At 32.8% G+C, this 18,450-nt stretch overlaps 4 protein-coding genes, 1 long non-coding RNA gene and 1 other non-coding gene across 6 annotated transcripts; 4 read left to right on the plus strand and 2 right to left on the minus strand.

Annotated features, from left to right (window-relative positions):
* The first annotated feature begins 2,085 nt into the window (after positions 1-2,085).
* LOC105676296 (CD63 antigen) lies at positions 2,086-8,506 on the plus strand. The gene is made up of 6 exons (XM_012374043.2): positions 2,086-2,184; positions 2,557-3,182; positions 5,500-5,688; positions 6,725-6,895; positions 7,361-7,591; positions 7,700-8,506. Exons 2-6 carry the CDS (start codon positions 3,108-3,110, stop codon positions 7,763-7,765), a joined length of 732 nt encoding a protein of 243 aa, XP_012229466.1. The 5' UTR covers positions 2,086-2,184; positions 2,557-3,107; the 3' UTR covers positions 7,766-8,506.
* TRNAS-UGA (transfer RNA serine (anticodon UGA)) lies at positions 5,041-5,122 on the minus strand. Its single transcript has one exon. It is a non-coding gene; the product is annotated as a tRNA-Ser (tRNA).
* A 374-nt stretch (positions 8,507-8,880) lies between the features above and the next one.
* Positions 8,881-13,870, plus strand: LOC105676293 (CD63 antigen). Its single transcript, XM_012374041.2, has 5 exons — positions 8,881-9,176; positions 11,502-11,690; positions 11,775-11,945; positions 12,022-12,261; positions 12,382-13,870. The coding sequence occupies exons 1-5, from the start codon at positions 9,102-9,104 to the stop codon at positions 12,577-12,579; spliced, it is 873 nt and encodes a 290-aa protein (XP_012229464.1). The 5' UTR covers positions 8,881-9,101; the 3' UTR covers positions 12,580-13,870.
* On the plus strand, positions 9,183-9,860 carry LOC136998481 (uncharacterized). Its single transcript, XR_010889063.1, has 2 exons — positions 9,183-9,607; positions 9,687-9,860. It is a non-coding gene; the product is annotated as an uncharacterized lncRNA (long non-coding RNA).
* On the minus strand, positions 13,045-15,205 carry LOC105676292 (alpha-ketoglutarate-dependent dioxygenase alkB homolog 4). Its single transcript, XM_012374040.2, has 5 exons — positions 15,037-15,205; positions 14,084-14,209; positions 13,904-13,996; positions 13,394-13,824; positions 13,045-13,307 (listed from the first exon to the last, which is right to left on the minus strand). The coding sequence occupies exons 1-5, from the start codon at positions 15,136-15,138 to the stop codon at positions 13,157-13,159; spliced, it is 903 nt and encodes a 300-aa protein (XP_012229463.1). The 5' UTR covers positions 15,139-15,205; the 3' UTR covers positions 13,045-13,156.
* A 284-nt stretch (positions 15,206-15,489) lies between these two features.
* PGRP-SA (Peptidoglycan recognition protein SA) lies at positions 15,490-17,436 on the plus strand. The gene is made up of 5 exons (XM_012374046.2): positions 15,490-15,630; positions 16,067-16,163; positions 16,313-16,514; positions 16,664-16,782; positions 16,854-17,436. The coding sequence occupies exons 2-5, from the start codon at positions 16,109-16,111 to the stop codon at positions 17,036-17,038; spliced, it is 561 nt and encodes a 186-aa protein (XP_012229469.1). The 5' UTR covers positions 15,490-15,630; positions 16,067-16,108; the 3' UTR covers positions 17,039-17,436.
* The last annotated feature ends 1,014 nt before the right edge of the window (positions 17,437-18,450 follow it).

Below are 18,450 nucleotides of genomic sequence, written 5' to 3' on the forward strand. Positions count from 1 at the left end.
ATGGCTTTTTACTATGATTAAGTTTTACTTTTTATTGCTTATTTGTATTTAATGTTATTCGTATTATAATGTTTTATATAAATTTCCTTCTTGATATGGCAATTAATTAGTCTTGACATTTACCCTAAATGAATTTATCGATTTTCTAAATATAACAATAGCCGTATATATACAGGATAATGTTAATGTAAACTGCATGAGAGATTTTGTTTGCCACATTAGATGCTTTGCGCACATGTAAAAATATGCGTAGTATTTAATTGCAGCATTATTAATTTTATAACAATTTCAGTTCGCAGTTCTTATATCAGAAATATACTAAACTGTACAGTTACAATAATTACTCATTAAGGAAAATATTAGCAATATTGGCAGAGTGACAGCAAATTTCATCAAATGCTGTCAATCTATCAACATTGTTAATATTTGGCTATTTAGGCGTTTCCCGCTGCTCTCTTGTTCTTGTAAATTGTGCAATTTATCGGAAAATAAAATTAATTGCTTATTTGCTTTTAATAGGATGATTGCGAGTGGATGCGTAAAATGGAATGTAGTATGACTGATGCGATGACGCGTGTTCTCAATGTAACTAAACGCAATAACGGCTAATGCAATTAGCATAAATTGGATGAGAAGCTAGCCTCTCTGGCGAATTTCGCTTTACGCTTCACGCCGATAGTGGCTCAAGTTTACACGCTACGTTTTTGCGTGAATGTTGACCACGTGCTTGGACGCATAATACACGACGCCAGGGAGAGTTCTCCACGATGTCGGCCACGTCAGACCAACCATACACAACCCTCGGTCAGTAGCTAAATATATATGAATATAAAATGTGCGTCCAGAGCATGCGTGCTCGAGCCCGCCTCAGGGCCACATCGAGCACGGACTCCTCGTGTAAGCGCTTGCAACATGGTATTGTTGAATCAACCCTTTCAACGTAGGAAATTTGAATGATAAAATCTATAAACTAAATTTTGTCGGTTTTCGTCTAAAAATAGAAATTTTTATATAATAATTAGTATGTACAAAGGAAAATATTAAAATTATAAAATTTTATTTCATAAAAGGAGTATGAAACATGAAGGGGTGCATAGAGTAAAACCACGCCCATTTAGAAGACAGGCGTGTGTAAATTTAATAATATGAATTCGTGTGAAGCACGAGTGTGGATATCATATGCTGATATCCTTGAAAAAAAGAATTACTTTATTATTAATAAGAACGAAAAGAAAGTTATTAAAAATTTAAATGTTGCACCATATTGCATTATATTTTTGGTTAAAAAATATAGCAAATAAAATTCGATTATTTTTCAAATTGTATCTTTAAATATTATATATTTTTATTATTATATTACAATTTTTTGAAACTACGTCGTACATTATATATTCAGAGATATTTTCGTCGAACCATGTTTCAACAACAGTGCGAATTGTTTAGGCTACATTGTAGCCGAGTTAGAATTCGCGCAATAAAATTAAATATGATGCAATTTCTTGTTTTTTAATCAATCTAAATGTATACATTATATTTGGCCTAAATAGATATGTATATACAATTTCATTTTCTAGAATGAAGCATTAAGCATCGAGATATAGTTCACACGCACTCTATTCGATTTTGCCTTCCTTTATCATGAAAGAGCAATCCGCCAGATGGTATAAATGGATATTTGTGTCACAGATTGATCGTGGCATCATTAACCGAACATGCGACGGGTAATACTCGTATACGAGGGGGGGGGGGGGGAAGGATTAGATATGTGTCAAGTGTTACCCTTGAGCACTGGGTTATTGAATATTATATTACCGAGTTAGAATCTGCTCCATATTCTACGCTTCAATAGTCTCAATTATGAATTATGACTAACGACAGGACTAAACCGACAAACTAAGACCGCAAGTATTGTGCAACGTGTAATCGAGTTATCATAGACTTCTATGAATCGTATTTAAAACTTGTACAGTTTTCACTACATATGCTATGAACAAATGCCAGCACAAAAGCTACGTATTACAAATGATTACTTTTGTATTTGAAAAGGAGATACAGTGGAAACTTAACTATGTAGAAATTAAAAATTTATTTTTTCAGGTATAGCCTGTGAAGATTCAGAGTTACGAAATCGAAATACTTTCTGTTCTTTGGGTACAGAATTGTTACAGCTGCTTATTGTTTCTGGTCAGTATGGCAATTATGATAGCAATACAGTACATCGGATTTGTGTAAATCGAAAGTATATAAAAACAAAATCTTAAACATGTTCTGCTAATCTAAATTTTTCTAAATAATCTAATATTTTTCTCCATAGTATCTATTTGTTGAATTATTTTATAAAGTAATATTTCTCGTGTTAAAAATTAAAATAATTTTTTCTTTTGTTTAATTAATTAATTTTTAATCAACATTTGATCAAACAATATATTTTTTATTTTTTAAATTTAAATATTAGATATATCAAATGAAATTCTCCACCTAAAACTAATTGATACATTAGATCTTTTTACATTATTCACAATTTATTAAAACATTTTTTGTCTCGATTGATTGCAGGTCATATTCCAATCTCCAATAAGAAAAACCGGTCCCAGTTTTCGGCAAGAAATAATGCAGCAAATACTTCGACACGTCTTATATATTCATTCATTTTCAATTCATTATTCAGATGTATTCAAAAAAACGTCAGAAACGAGCAATCTTCAAAGTTTTGTAACTCTGTAACAACACAGATCGACAACAAGTTGCCTGCGTGAGCTATACCAATATTTCGCAGTTTTGAAACGGATTATCGATGTTGAAACGAGATTCTATCCGGTCTTCGGCAGTATCACGAGCCTGTGTTTATTTCGCTGTGCGCGACGACAACGTAACGCACACAACCGAAAGACGCGTCTGTGCGTGTGTCCTATACCCGTGCACCGTGCTTCGTGTATGCATATCCGCGCCGCCCGTCGGAACGCTCGTTCCTGCTAAAGGGGCCTTTTTTAACGCATTTTTCCTGCTCTCGATCGCGCAGTATCGTTCGTGACTCGCCTTTAGTAACTGCGTAAAAGGAATTCCGCAGTTGCGTGTGTGCAATTATAACGGCAAGTATTTCTGCAAACATGGCGACGTTAAAGCTGGGCCTGGCACCAAAGACCATTAAATACTTGATGTTTGCTTTCAATCTGTTCTTCGTGGTGAGTATATGACCAGTGATCAGCGTGGCGCATCGTGTCACGTTCATTCTGGAACGATGAGGTGGCACACACCGCGTGCTGCCTCCGCGAGTTATTGATCTGCCTTATCGACTTCATTAACGTGCACGCTTCAGCGCGATTGTTGAAAGTTTTACAAAATTGTGAACTATGATCTAATTTTAAGCGTTAAGTAACTTGACTGTAGCAAACTTGAGAAAACATGTTCATAGAGTCATGAATGTTATTCAATATTAAATGAACTGAGGTTATACTCCATCTTTTTTTCCTTTTAGATATAAGTAGGAGACAAAGTATCGATTAACTTCATCTAACACTTGCGACTGTACGAACGTGCGTTTGACAGATTACCCCAGTTAACTTTAAATGATATTTATAGAAATGAATCATAGATCGTAAGTGTCAATATTCAATGGCCGCATTGAGGCGTGCATATATTGATAGCCAATGATAATTGAATTGCAAAATTAATTTTTAAATGATTATCACATGGATCAGTAAAATTATTTTTAAATTTCTATTTTATTTTAAAAAATTTGCTAATCTATGTAATAATAATAATAATAATTTAAAAAGAATTTTGCATTAAAATAATTAACTGTTACATAACATTATACAGCATCATATTTTCTTTAAATATTTATTGAAGTATAAACATTGTAGGATTTGGTTTAAATATTTATCAAACATTGAGTATATGTACATTATTATGTTATTATGTTATTATGTTAACCTTTAACATTTTGTAAAGTATGCGATTTAATTATCTGAGACATATTTTTGGTATACAATAGATAAATATTATCGATTAGTAGTCATAACAATTTGCTGAGAAATTTGAACGGAAAAACACGTGTGCAATATAAACTTGTAAACATTTATGTGCTAAAATACGGAGGATTAATATTTCTTTAATTTAATTAGTATATATAACATAGTCACTGCTGCAGTATATTTTTGGGATTACTTTGGAATTAATATTTTTTAATAGAAATACGAAATGAGTATATGAAATATTTTTTTGTCACACGTATTTAATCTCTGAAATATATATTGCCTTTAATCCAGTAATAAATTGCATTTAAGTGTTATATAAGCTTGATGTGTTAAATTAGATTGATTAAACACAAAAAATTCAACTAACTTACTCACCAGAGAAGATTTCGAATTGATGAATCACTAAATATGCGAGAGGAATCTTACAACGATTACAACGAATCGATCTACGTAAGATAGGCATGTGGAAAATCCCTATCACGCGGTGATTTATTTTATTGATTTTTGTGCACAATATAACGTCGAAGTTGAAAAACGGCTTTCACTGCTATCGAAACGAAAACGATTACGTTGTAAGACTAAGAACTTTAAATACTGCAGGATAAAATGATTTTTTTGCCTTTTTTATATAAATTTAATTTTGTTTATTTATTTAATAACCTAAAGTAGTTTACAAATGAGTTGGAGTGTTATGTTCAATATTAAAAAACTATTCAGAAATATTATAATTAAAATATGATTAATTGAATAGTGATTTTATTTGACAATATGTCATTTAGGTATATACATATGCTCAAAGCTTGATAAGTTATAGACAGCTTGATAATAATTAATCTATTTTTAAAGGATAATTTAGCACAATCACTTATGTTATTATAAATGTGAATTGATTGTGTTTTTACGAATTAATTTTTTAACAAAAGTTTACCTAAATTAATGCTTTTTAATATGAAAGAAAATAATACAATGTAATAATTTAAAAAATATTTTTCCATTAAGATATTCACTTTTATGTATAAATGAGTGTATTATTCCGCCTGCAAAAGGAAAAGTAAAAAAATTTCGCTGCGGACAGGATTCGAACCTGTGCGGGTAGAACCCAATGGATTTCAAGTCCATCTCCTTAACCGCTCGGACACCGCAGCTGTTCAAAATTGCTTTCAATTTGTACCATGTAGAGTGTACAAATATAAATTTTAATCATATTGTATGATGCTTTATAAAAATATAACAAAAGATCTTACACGAAAAACTTGACACGATTAAGAAAATAAATTATTACATCTGTTTAAATTTTATCAAAATATTAATTATTTACTACATTAATTGAATGATAATACTGTTCATTTATTTGTTCAATTGATTGTGTAATTATTATAGAATTATCATACATTTTTCATTATTAATATAATGAAAATAATTACAAATTTTACTTTGAATTCTTTTATCTATGAAAATATACTATATTAATATACTATTAAAATATATTATAGAAAATATACTATTAATTGATTATGCTTAGATTACAGGAATAGTGCTTATGTCTACTGGTTTGGTCATCCATGGAGTGTATCATAATTATCAACATTTCCTCGATAACAGTTTCTTTTCTGTGCCTTCTCTTCTCATAGCCGTTGGTTCAATTATTCTTTTTATCGCCTTCTTCGGATGCTGTGGATCTCTTCGCGAAAACCATTGCATGATTATAACGGTAAGACAAATGTTTATAAACACTGCGATATTTCTGTTATCTATTAAGTAGACACATTTCATTGCATCCAACTGAAAAAAAAAGTTTTGTCTGTTGAACTGCACATTTGTTAATTAGATTATTCAAAAAAAAAAAACGTGTGTAGATCTTTGAAATTTAAAAAAATAGAAATAAACATTTCTTATGTTTGCGTCATTTGAAATTCACTTGCACATTGCTTATTATAATTCTATCATGGTTTATATTTCAACATTTAATTAGTCATTAGTAATCACGCATCGTCAGTCAATAATAATGATAAGTTATCTATCAGAAGCACACATTGCACACTTGTCGATCATATACTTTCTTCTCGCTATGAAAAACAGTAAGTTTCAAAACACGACTGTCATTTACCAGTTGTAAATGATGTGCGTCTCATTTGATTAACTGATGTGCCGAAATTACATCTGTGATGTAATTGCAATTGAAAACGTGTCACCGAGTCATCTCATACTTTCAGCAGCAAAAAGCAAACTCATTATCATGATTTGAGAGCATTCGAACTATTATTCTCGGAGTTCTTGAATTAATTCGAGATCAGAATCTCGATTTACAGCGTCCTTTTCAATCGACGTACATACGAAAAAAGCGCGGCCAGTGTCTATGCCTGCGATATCGTCTCCCCTTCGTTTCCATAACGTAATGGATCGTACGTTTTGTGCACGAACTATGTAATTGACGTATGTGTTTTGCTCGTTCCACCCTCCTTTTCCTCGGTTTCCGAGAAAATTATTCTCCCTCGCAGACAAGGGCGGGTGCGTTTCTGATGTTACTTTAAAACATTGACGCAAACGCACATCACAAAAGACTAATACATATTTTATAAATTTCAGAATTGAGTATTCTACATCAATATGTTGTTATGGTTTCGTGGTATTCTTCAGTTCATTGTAAAATATATATTAACATTTTATATCAGATGATTGATTCGAAATGTTTCCAACGATGGAATTTTATTAATTTCGATTTTATCTTTTATAATTTTCTGTTACAGTTCAGCACGCTCCTAGCTGTGATTTTCATCCTGGAGATCATAGGCGGCACAATGGGATATGTGATGAGAGGACGAATCGCGACGATCGTAGAAGAAAAGATGGTCAATACGATGCCTAAATACAATAACAGCAAAGAAATACAGTTCGTCTGGGACCAACTGCAACGAGACGTAATACGCATTTATAAAGCACATTTGTGCGAGCAAGGAGACAATCGTATAGTGAAAGATATTTTTGAAGTAATACACTGTATACGGTTTGTATTTTGTTTTGGCGGTAGAAAAGTTTTTCACGCTTCGCGTTATACCTTCCCTATCGTGGGAGCGACGCGATCGTCGTGAGGATATCATGGACGACAAGCGACAGGGATAATTTCAGTGCACGGCTCTAATTCGTCGTGTGTATAATACATGTGTGTGTAGTAGCCAGCGTGCACGCTACGAAGGGTGTAAATCGATTTTTACATCGCTCGCTTTCTTGACCACGCTCAACGATCTCGTACGAAACGTATCAGCGTGCCGTAAAATATTAGACACGCTTTTCCACAAAAAAAATCTTTCGTTACGATTCTAAACGGTCCTGCATTTGCGTGACGTTTTAAACGCAATAATAATACCTAAATTTCGCTTTTGTAGTTTAAGTGCTGCGGCATGAACAACGCCACAGACTGGACGTCCAAGCCTTTCAATCTGTCAGGCATTCCGATGTCGTGTTGCGATGATACAGTAGGCGCTATTGGCACGACAAATTGTACTTCAAACTCGTTGAATCTACACCACGTTGGCTGTATGGATGCATTCGTGCAATTCGCCAAAAAGCATGCGGCTAAGATAGCAGGCATCGGAATAGGTCTTGCCATAATTCAGGTATTTTCATTATATACAATATTACGTACTGATTTTTCATGCTTTTCCTGAAATTTTTAAGCATTTTATTAAGAGAAAAGAACAAATGATTGATGTTTTATACTACAGTTGATAGGAATCTTCTTGTCATCCTATCTGGCCAAGTCGATCAAGAATTGTTACGAAACCATGTAGAGTGCCATACGAACGCCGAGCGCACCGGAAACAGCGTTACATTCCTAGAAGACAGGATTTCCTGACAGAATTTCCATTAGAATATAGGGTTGTGTCTGATATGCGAATACATTGGTGGTAAATTATTTTTGCTACGCGTTACACGTGTCGTTTCACAGTGTGCATTCCGCTTTTGGATACGTGATTCATACGTATTTTTAATAAAATCTTTATGCTACCAAGGTAATCTTATATTATCAGTTCTGATGCATTCGGAATCTATTTTTATTACTGTCATCTTATTTTTGAACGTAAAAGAGTAAGATATAAAATCACTCGCTTCATAAGAAATTACGTTTCTATAATTCTTCACAGAAAATTCGCTGCGGTATTTTTTGCAAAAAATGAAAGACAAAAACGTCGAACTGCACTACTTTATGTCCTCGCGTGAATTATACATGCGCACAAAATTGACTTAATCGTTCACGCATGAATCATACTCTTATTACTGTTTTGCTTATGTGCAAACGTAGCAACGGACGCAAGCTGGCGTTTCTATTGCAGGTCCTTCACACCGACGAAAATTTCAGTTTAATATATTCGACCGTATCTCATTGTTTCTAAACTGTTTTTTAATTTAACTTATTTTATTGTATATTAAGTGTTGCATGTTCGCGTATGTTAAATTTTTTGTATGCGGATTATCTATAAAATATTTGAAATTGATATCATCAAAAATATCAAATAAAAAATTCTATCATCTGTTTGCAATTTTCAGAATTTAGTACTAGAAAAGGCTTTTAATTATTAATTATTTCTAATTTAAAAACTTGATAGTTCTAGATTTTTGCTAATAATTATCTGCATATTAGTCAAATTTATAGATAAAATTATAATAATAATGTGACAATTTATATTGAACATTATTGATTGGCAAACCGTTTATATGTTATGTTTTTATGCAACTTGTGTGCGTTAACGGCCTTTATGTTAACGTGACCAACTGAATTCGCTACAGTTTATCACTTGGTCATGTTTTTTTCACACTATCGCCACTTCCTCATTCCCTCCCACTCTGGTCTAGACCATGCGTCCTAAGAAATCATTTGCGTCGGCATCGCACAAAGACGTCGCCGTGTTCGATTATAAATACAAGTAGTCGCGTAGTCGCCCGTCGTCGTCCGTGCGTATTCGTACGTTTTCGTGTCCCATTATCAGCCAGCAGATAACGCCAGGCCGGTACCGGCCGGTATCCAGCATCGACATCGGCATCGACAGTCGGTGCATCGTCGCTGGAAGTGCGCGGATCTTGCGTATTGTGCACCTGCGCCCAGGAGGAGCCTAAGCTAACACCAAAATGGCGGCCACGCACCTCGACATCGGCCTTCGCTGCATCAAGTACCTGCTGTTCGCAGTCAATTCCCTCTTCGTGGTCTGTACCATAAATGATTGCTGTGGCTTTTCTTCCTCATTTGTTCGTTCTCCCATATCGACATGACGTTAAGATATAAAATTATTTCTCCTAAAGTATATTCTCTAATCGATGACTGCGACTTTATGCGCAGAATAAAATCCTTCACTCTAATCTTGATATTTTTTTCATTTTCGGCGATATTTTGCGTACCAATTAGAAGAAAAATATTAACTTTCTCGATCAAAGTTTGGTAAATATTTTGAAAACAAAATATTTCAAACTTGGTGCGCAGCTATCGATTAGCGCGATTGTCAGGGGAAAGATATTATTAGACAATAAGATAATGAAATGTATTAAGCCCCTTTAAATGTGCGCAAAGTCTTCACTGATGACTTGAGCCGATTGTCAAAGGTCCTTGGAAAATGCCGTTGCGACGTATACTCAAGAAGGTGCAATTGCGCATTATGCGAGTGCATCCGTCTAGACTATACCATATGTCCGTAATTATCGATTACTATACTCGTATAGATAATGCCTGGGTTCTAAAGGAAGACTTCGATCTATGGCAAAAGTAATTGCTGACCATCTGTTTTTGACAAAGAAAAAGACTTGTAAAGGCAATTTTTTAATATTCTCGTAATTCAAAATTTTTTAGTATCTTATTCGTAATACATAATTAAATATATAAAACTAAAAAAAAAATACTTTGCAAATCCTCCGTTTATAGTGCAACATAATAACTTAGAATGTGAAGCAATATTGCTTAACTCACATGTGGTTGCTTCTATTTTATTTGTTTTACTTGTCATCGCTACGATTATTAACGCACATTTCAATAGTACAAACAGCAATTAATCTTAAAAATGACTCATTATTTTTTTACACTTCGTGAGTGTTCTCTCGTTTTTGCGCACTTTGCGTAAAAATAATTTGGAAATCAATATTATTGTAGATTATTACACGTTTTGTAGAAAAATTATAGCTTTTTTGATAATTAGATCGTTTTAAATGATGTCACCAACATTGACGATATCAATTAAATCGATTCGCCATTTGAATGTCGAGGTGAGATAACGTATCTGATAATTTTGGAATATTGCAGCAAGTGAGAACAAAAAAATATGAAACATCATGTAAAATCGTAAATGATAAAAGACTGAAAGCAGCAAGTTTTTTCCCTATAACGTTAATATCTTCTATCATGTTCTTTATTCTTTATTAAGTTACAAAAAGTGATACGGGCCGTGAAGTTTGAACCTCTTTTGAACTGCGATCGATAATATATAGACAAGGCTATGCACTGCTAAATTATTAGGAATGAGCGAACGTGTACAATCTGAGCTATACAATCTGATTAACACCATATTTCGAAATTAAACGAAGAAGCAGTAGCATATTTCTTTTGCCGCTTGCTGCTTATCGATGCGAAATATGCAGATAATGGCTTAAAGACAATATACAACTTGCATAAACATACAAAAAGTATGGATTTAGCATGTGAGCTTTTCTATAAATAAAACACTAATGTTTAGCATAGTAGTTTATCGACATGCTTATAAGCTTATACGTCTCGAAAATGCAAATAATTTGTGAGTCTAAAATTAAGATCAAGAATCTTATTTATGTTGATTTCTTAATTATTCATGCGTAATAGATATAAAAATATTTCAAATTTTAAAATTTATATTGTTACTTGCTCATTTAGGAGCATAAAGTAGTTGCTTATCAAGAGATAACTTCATAATCTTTGTCATGCGGTGAAGTATGATACGACTATCGCAAGTTAAAAGACTAGCACACAAAAAAGTGTGAAAGTTTTACAACGACTTTCTGTTTGGTCTTTGATTTTTTTGTTGTCAGTAAGTGCAAAAATGACTTCACGATTACATAGTACATGATTACCTTTTAACCATCATTTTGTTTATTCAAATTAAAATATAAATTTAAAAACTTGTTCCATTCCTCTACGTATATTTTAAGATATTTAATATAATTTGAAATATTTAAAATAATTAAAATTTAACTTTGGAGTTTAATATTAATTTTTATAAACTTATATCGTGTACACAAGCCATAAAAATGACTTATCATTGGAATGACGTACCTTGCTTTGTAGAACAAGTGGAGAATAATGGCGGTGTTTATATAGCGATAAAACTTACACAATAGCGACAAAAGTGTCATACCTTCTTTTTCTAGTCTAAAAACCTAACCAACCAAAAGATTCATAACAATTAACTACAGCAAGGCTATTCGATTACAGTACTGAGTGTAGTTGATTATATAGCATTCGATTATAGTAGCGTAGTAGATCATTTTTGTATTATTATGATTTTATTGCAGCTCACGGGGGTTATGATAATATCGGTCGGCACAACGATCTACGCCATTTACGAGAATTTCTCGCATTTTCTGGATCCCAGCTACTTTTCACCAGCCACGCTATTAATCGTGGTTGGGATATTCATCTTTATAATCGCTTTTATGGGATGTTGCGGCGCAATCAGAGAAAGTACCTGCATGGTTCTTGTGGTGAGCGATATCTAAATCTTTCTCTACGCATTAAATATCTTTTGATTCTAATTAGACGTGCTACATTCGTTTACCTATTTTCAGTTTGCGGTCTTGCTATCGTTTGTGCTGATCCTGGAACTCGCCGCCGCTGTTGCTGCGTACGCTTTGCAGGATGGTATTAAGGACCTCCTAGCTGAAAAGATCAATTTAACAATGCATCAATACGGAACTAATCAGGAAGCCACGTTTGCGATTGATTTTATGCAATCTAGGGTAAAATAATCAATCATTCCGGTGTCAGTATGTTCGTAAAACCTCTTAGCAATTAATTGATCAATTTTTTTTACAGTTACGTTGCTGTGGATATAATAGTTATACGGATTGGTACGACATACCGTTCAATGATACAGATAGCTGGAAACAAGATGTGCCTGATTCTTGTTGCTTGTCATATTCATATTATTTAGAGTCAGAACGCAGATTATGTGAGGACAGATATGGGGATGGCTGCATCAATCGTCTTTCTATTATTATTTATCGCAGCGCACTATACATTGGCACAGGAGCTGTAGCAATTGCCCTTATTCAAGTTAGTCATTTAAACTTTTTCAATTTAATAATTTCCCATATAAAAAAACCATTTATCCGATACTTTCAGTTTACTTACATAAAACTGTATAATAATCTTTGTTCAATTATTTTTTTCTAGCTATCGGGAATTATGTTTGCGTGTATGCTAGGCCGAGCTATTAGACGTCAGAAGACAGAAAGAGAGAGGCGTCGCTGGGAATTACGAGAAAATCTCGTGAACGGTTATGAACCCCTGGGAAAATCTGATCCTTTCACAACGTTTCCCATAGTGTATATGTCACCGGATTATCCACTGAAAGGAAATCAGAAATGTTAATTTTAACGCAAAAATCAAATGATTTATAAGATCAGATATATTTTCTATTTTCTATTTTTACTAGCCTCATAAAAATTGACAACCCTATTTTCTATAATATATAAAAGCGTTCAGAAGGCTGAATATTTATTTCTGACGTCTTTACGTTTATCTATATATTAGAGTTCAATAGATCATTGCTGCGTAATATAGGAGAAAACAATACTTATTATCGAATCATTGTGATTTATAATTCATAGATTGATATATTTTCTTAGCCAAATATATATATATAAAATTTGCCTAAAAAAATTAATATATATAATAAATAATTCAAATTTTATGCTTTACTTACACTTTATACTTTTATTAAGATATGCTTGGCTAAGAAAAAATATTCTTCTAAAAATATTATGCATATATTATACAGCTTATCGCAAGATGTTAATATTACTAATGCACTATATTTATACGAAATGTAAAATATACCTTTATTCTAATTCTATTAAAATACATAGTATATATTTACCAAATAATTTATCGTATCAATTTGTATCAAATAAATTCGACAATTGGTTCAATCCGTTTTATGTTAGCTTCACCAAAAGAGTGAAGCTTGCCTCAAAATTTCGGAAGCTTCTTCATAATGTTTCCCATTTTCGAGATATGGAGATGTAAACTCGCGATACGCGAGGCAAATGCGCCTTGATGTAACATCTTGTCGAAGTACAGAATGCTCCCATTTATATCTATGAACAATCACATGTATTAATTCCATAAAACATAGTATTTTTATATTATATATTATCTGTTAATATTTATAAATAAAATGTACCTTGCTGGACCATATAAAATCATGAGTGATCTAGCAGGCATTGGTAATCGTACTACTACGTTATCATCAATATTTACAGTTTGCGAATTAATATAAACATCTTTCTCCGGAATGGAATCATAATTGGAAACACAGTCCAAATTGTATCGCGTTAGCGGACCTCGATAAGGAGTCATAGTTAAAACAGAATCACCGAGAACATTCACAGTCACTATGCGTTCTCCCCAGATCCAGCAATCGTCGATATGAGGATCGATAGATGCACCTCGTTTAGGATCATATTCCAGTGTGCACTGCTCAACAGTTTTAAAATCATGTAATAGTGGTATTTCCTCAAATTTCTTTTGTACAAACTGTGTTGTTCTAGGGAAACCGTCAAACATTCCCAATCGTAATTTCTGTTTTTTAAAGTTACATTTTGGTCCAAAGTTCTGTAATTAAAAAAGCCTTAAAATATATTGATATATATAAAAATAATTATGTATTTTTCCTTTAAATAGAGATACATACCTGTTTTCTCCTGCCACTTTGTGAAGCCTGCCAAGGAAGACACTCAAGTGCTTTCATCAGCTCCTCAGCTTCATTTTTATTTAAAAAATCTAGCTAAGACATATATTATAAATACATATTATTAATCATATATTATATATATATAAACACAAATAGAACATTTTGCTATAATCACATTACCTTAATGTAAACACCAGGATAATCAATTAAGTTGCCATCATGATGAGGATGTTTTTTATACTCATTTATATCCCATCCAGGTGATAATTTGTCACAGTATGGACAATAAACATAACTTGTGCTTTTCTGTAAGATTATAAATAGCAAACACATTTTAAATAAATTAAAAAATCAGATAATTAAAGTCATATTTTACAAAACTGTATAAGTAATTAATAAATACTATAAAAATATCATACAATTGTTCTTATGAATTAATACAATACTAATGCACATTCCATTAAATATATAGGAAGATGATAATACTAAAGCAAAGTAAAAAAATAAGACAAGTGTTCCATCTTTCCTCATAAAAAAATTACAAACTGGTTTTTCTGGTATTTTAACCAGATAGAAACAGATTCAGCAAGCAGGACAGTATACAATAAACATCAGATTTGAAAAGCAGAAACTAAGTAATAAAGTTTTCAGGTATGATTATCTTGATCTTTTTTTAAGAAAATTAGTTTGTATGTGTAAAATAACATTCTTAAACAAGTTGTAGTTTTTATAAGTAAATATAAAAGAACAGATTCTTTAGAAAGTCAAATCTTGTTTTTTAGGAAGTTTATTTCTTATTTTTTTCTAATAATCTTTGAATATTTATACAACTCTCTTATATTTATCTTATATTTATTTTATTTAAAATTTAAATATTGAAGATTCAGACAAAATATGTTCTTGCAACTGTTTATGCTAATGGACAAAAAGTAACCAATCTTATCTATTAGAATTATTTATTAGAAAATTTATATATGCTTCAAAACAATAAAATATGAAAAATCCATGAAATAATAATATATTTTGTCACAATTGTTATTAATTTTCAAGGAGGAAACCTCGCGATTAATTCTTGGAAATTTCAAAGTTACATGTATGACATGAATGAGAGGTTAAGAAATTCTGTATTCTACCTGTAACTCGTTCTTCAGATCCAATTTTGATATTTTGTATTCGGCTTCGCAAATTAAACAAGAGCGTATCCCTTTGCAGCCGCATGGTCGAACAGTTTCCATTATTCACGAAAACGCGAAATCGTAGATCACGTGTTCGGCGATATCATCAACACTGACGAAGTACTATTGAATTTTCTCTCCACGGAGACGAAATGGTCGGTATTGGGTACCTATTATTAGGATCGTAGAAAAGCAAAGAGGTAGTCGAAGTAAAGATCAACACTTACCATCGGCACATTTACCATCGGTACACTTACCATTGATACATTCGTCATGTCGCCAACAGATGGCTCTGCTTCGGAAGTGCTATATCATCAAGTACGAGCTGCATGGCGCTGCCAGTATCATTCTTATATCTCAAATAAAAAAGTATTATCATGTATTTCTATTAACTTATTATCTTAATCCCAACTAGAATTATGACTGTTCGGGCCGTTCCAACGGGTTACGCTTTCTACACGCTTATTTTCGCTTCTGGACTATTTTTCACGATGTTGGGATGCTGATAAAATTCTTAAACAATTCACACGTCTCTTTTAAAGTTTCTTAAAGGTATTTTTTGCAAAATTTAAAATGCCAGTTATTAATAATTTGTTAATTAAATATTAAAAGTCGCAAGTCCCAGCTTCAATAAGATGGTTATTCCAGGGAGAAATACAGGTCGAAGAAACTTCTAATAGACGTTTCGACCTGTATTTCTCCCTGGGATCCAATTCTTAATTATACTTTAATCGGTTTTGACAGTATCAAAGTGTTTATAAAATTCTGAAAATATTTCCATTGCAGCATTATTTTTATAATTTATATTACTTTGCAAAACTTTGCTCTTTAATAGTATGTCATCGATGATAATATTTTAACTCTTTTCTTTCTACTATGATCAAAAAATTTATTAACAAGCTGAAAAGTTGAAATTAGCAATTCTTGTTATCGCTTCGCTGTAGGTCATAACCCGAGGCATTACTAACGTTATACATTTATTTTTCAGCGATTCTCGTGTAGTTGCGCTCCGTCGTTTCACGTTGCAAGAATGTTCTCGAGAATCTGCTTTGTACTTTTATTGGTGCTTCCAGTCAGTTTTGCCAGTAAGCATCTTTTTAACATTTGCATTTTTAGTTCGTAGTTTAACATATGAAAAAGATATACTTACTGCATACAATTCATTCTTTTATAAATCATGAATAAGTATTTTATATGTTTTTTAAGTAAAAAAAAATCATTGAATATTTTATAGAATGTCCCAAAATCATCGCCAGAAACCAATGGACCTCCGTTCCCGCTGGCGACGTAAATTATTTAATTGTACCGATACCATATGTGGTGATACAGCATACAGTCACTCCTGAGTGCAATACACGTCAGACGTGTACAGCTCGTGTTGATAGCATCCGCGGACATCACATGGACACACTTGGCTGGGACGATATCGGCTACTCGTAAGTCACGTAATCATTATTTTAGTTTTCGATTGCACACATTAGACGAATGTATGTACTGCTTCTAAAAAGAAGTGCTGCCGTTTACGTCACATAAATATGAACGTTTAAAAAATGTTAAGATTACTCCGAACTATTTGTTTCTCCAGATTTTTAATTGGCGGGGATGGAAACGTATACGAGGGATGTGGATGGACACGCGAAGGCGCGCATACATACGGATACAATAAAAAATCTGTCGGCATAGCTTTCATTGGAAATTTTGAGAGTAAGTGTCAATTGAACGATTGCTACAAACAATGAGTATCCAAAATATATTCGATCTCTCTTTTTTTTCAGATAAAGCGGCTAGTCAGAAAATGTTAAACACTGCACATGATTTAATTGAATGCGGCAAATCTCAAGGTATTCTTCGAGATAACGTACGTGTGATAGGCGCACGACAGGTGACTGCAACAGTTAGCCCTGGAGAACAACTCTACACGCAGATCCAGGATTGGTCTGAATGGACTAGCAACCCTTAGATGAGCATTTGCACGATACGAAAATGTCTCGATCAAATGGATTGTTATATTACAAAAAAAAAATATTTAGTTTTAATTACTTAATCTTTATACCTTGATGTTGTATCTCTTTTTCTTTCAAATCAAACAGGGATCTTTTTTGGAAAGCTTCAATTATTATACTTATCACTGCTTATCTTAATATACTTATCACTGCTTATCTTAATATACTTATTACTGCTTATCTTAATACGCTTCTTTTAATTCGGCTCTCGCTCGAGCATCATTGTGTAGATCAGGCTTGAGTTGTTTTCCACAAATAGTAATTATTCTATATTATTGCAATTTATTGGCGAAATTAATGAAGAGTATGACGAATAAGTAAGACCGTAAGAAATATACGTCAATATTCGAGGTAATAGTTTGTGTTTTATTATATTACCTTTCTAGCGAGAAGTCCAGCTCCTGATCTAATATAAAAAGAAAGTTCTTAACATATGGTTTTCAACGCATTAACATTTCAGAAAAACGCATGTAGACGGCGTGGAAATAAATCGTGGAGATTGTGACAAAATTTAGGAGATGGAACGGTGTGACATCGTAACGTATATCAATTCTATTCAAGTTTCTTTTTTTTCGATTATTAAGGAGATCACGTAATTACTAATATACAAATGATACATTATCACCGAGAGTTCTCTTACACAGAATAAATATATCGCGCATTATAGCGGGTTTTTCAAGAATGACGCAATCGAGCCGTGCTTAAGTTCCTTTTTTTAATCATAGTTATTATTATCGTTAATATCCATATAATTATCAATAACTACAGTAAAACACAAAACAAAAAAAGGATATAGTGATATCTGTACATTCTCCTTAAACGATTAAACGTAAACATTTTTTTTTATACCTGTAGCCTACAAATAGGAAGAAACTAAATCATAATATTCACAGATATTTTACAAGATAGACGAGGGCCCGTCGTCGGGCGCACGCGTCGCGTAACAACGGCACAGAGAACATGTTAATCCCGCACCGACGCGAATATATGACTGGCTGCAGAAGAAAGAGCGAAGAGGAAAACGCAGCATTTCCGTGAAAATAAACGAAACGTTGCGCGACACGTGCACACGCTCGCGCCTTACATACCTATTTCATAGCTATAATATATACGCCCTTTTCTTTTATCACCTTGCTCGCTTAATTATATCTCTATACTGTACATATCCACAACGCATCTTTTACACTGTACATACACATGCTGCGCGAATATTCGCGCAGTCGTAAAATAATTGTGTCTCAAGGATGGACAGACAGTAGTGATTATTTAAACGACGCGTAACAAATAAAATAAAGGATTTCACCGAATCGTCCATCGCTTCTATAAAAAAAATAATGCAGAATAATGAGATAAAGAAACATAATGAACA

The sequence above is a fragment of the Linepithema humile genome, chromosome 3, assembly GCF_040581485.1.
Source record: "Linepithema humile isolate Giens D197 chromosome 3, Lhum_UNIL_v1.0, whole genome shotgun sequence".
In the NCBI taxonomy this organism is placed as follows: domain Eukaryota; kingdom Metazoa; phylum Arthropoda; class Insecta; order Hymenoptera; family Formicidae; genus Linepithema; species Linepithema humile.

Bases quoted from the DNA above. Each gene is read 5' to 3' on its own strand.
- PGRP-SA (XM_012374046.2), top strand. From the start codon at position 16,109: ATGTTCTCGAGAATCTGCTTTGTACTTTTATTGGTGCTTCCAGTCAGT. The intron at 16,164-16,312 runs GTAAGCATCTTT...AATATTTTATAG, and splicing joins GCTTCCAGTCAGTTTTGCCA to AATGTCCCAAAATCATCGCC. The intron at 16,783-16,853 runs GTAAGTGTCAAT...CTTTTTTTTCAG, and splicing joins TTTCATTGGAAATTTTGAGA to ATAAAGCGGCTAGTCAGAAA.
- LOC105676293 (XM_012374041.2), top strand. From the start codon at position 9,102: ATGGCGGCCACGCACCTCGACATCGGCCTTCGCTGCATCAAGTACCTG. The intron at 9,177-11,501 runs GTCTGTACCATA...ATTTTATTGCAG, and splicing joins CAGTCAATTCCCTCTTCGTG to CTCACGGGGGTTATGATAAT. The intron at 11,691-11,774 runs GTGAGCGATATC...ACCTATTTTCAG, and splicing joins GTACCTGCATGGTTCTTGTG to TTTGCGGTCTTGCTATCGTT.
- LOC105676296 (XM_012374043.2), top strand. From the start codon at position 3,108: ATGGCGACGTTAAAGCTGGGCCTGGCACCAAAGACCATTAAATACTTG. The intron at 5,689-6,724 runs GTAAGACAAATG...TTTCTGTTACAG, and splicing joins ACCATTGCATGATTATAACG to TTCAGCACGCTCCTAGCTGT. The intron at 6,896-7,360 runs GTAATACGCATT...TCGCTTTTGTAG, and splicing joins GGGACCAACTGCAACGAGAC to TTTAAGTGCTGCGGCATGAA.
- LOC105676292 (XM_012374040.2), bottom strand. From the start codon at position 15,138: ATGGAAACTGTTCGACCATGCGGCTGCAAAGGGATACGCTCTTGTTTA. The intron at 14,210-15,036 runs GTAGAATACAGA...ATAATCTTACAG, and splicing joins ATCTGAAGAACGAGTTACAG to AAAAGCACAAGTTATGTTTA. The intron at 13,308-13,393 runs GTACATTTTATT...GATTGTTCATAG, and splicing joins ATTTTATATGGTCCAGCAAG to ATATAAATGGGAGCATTCTG.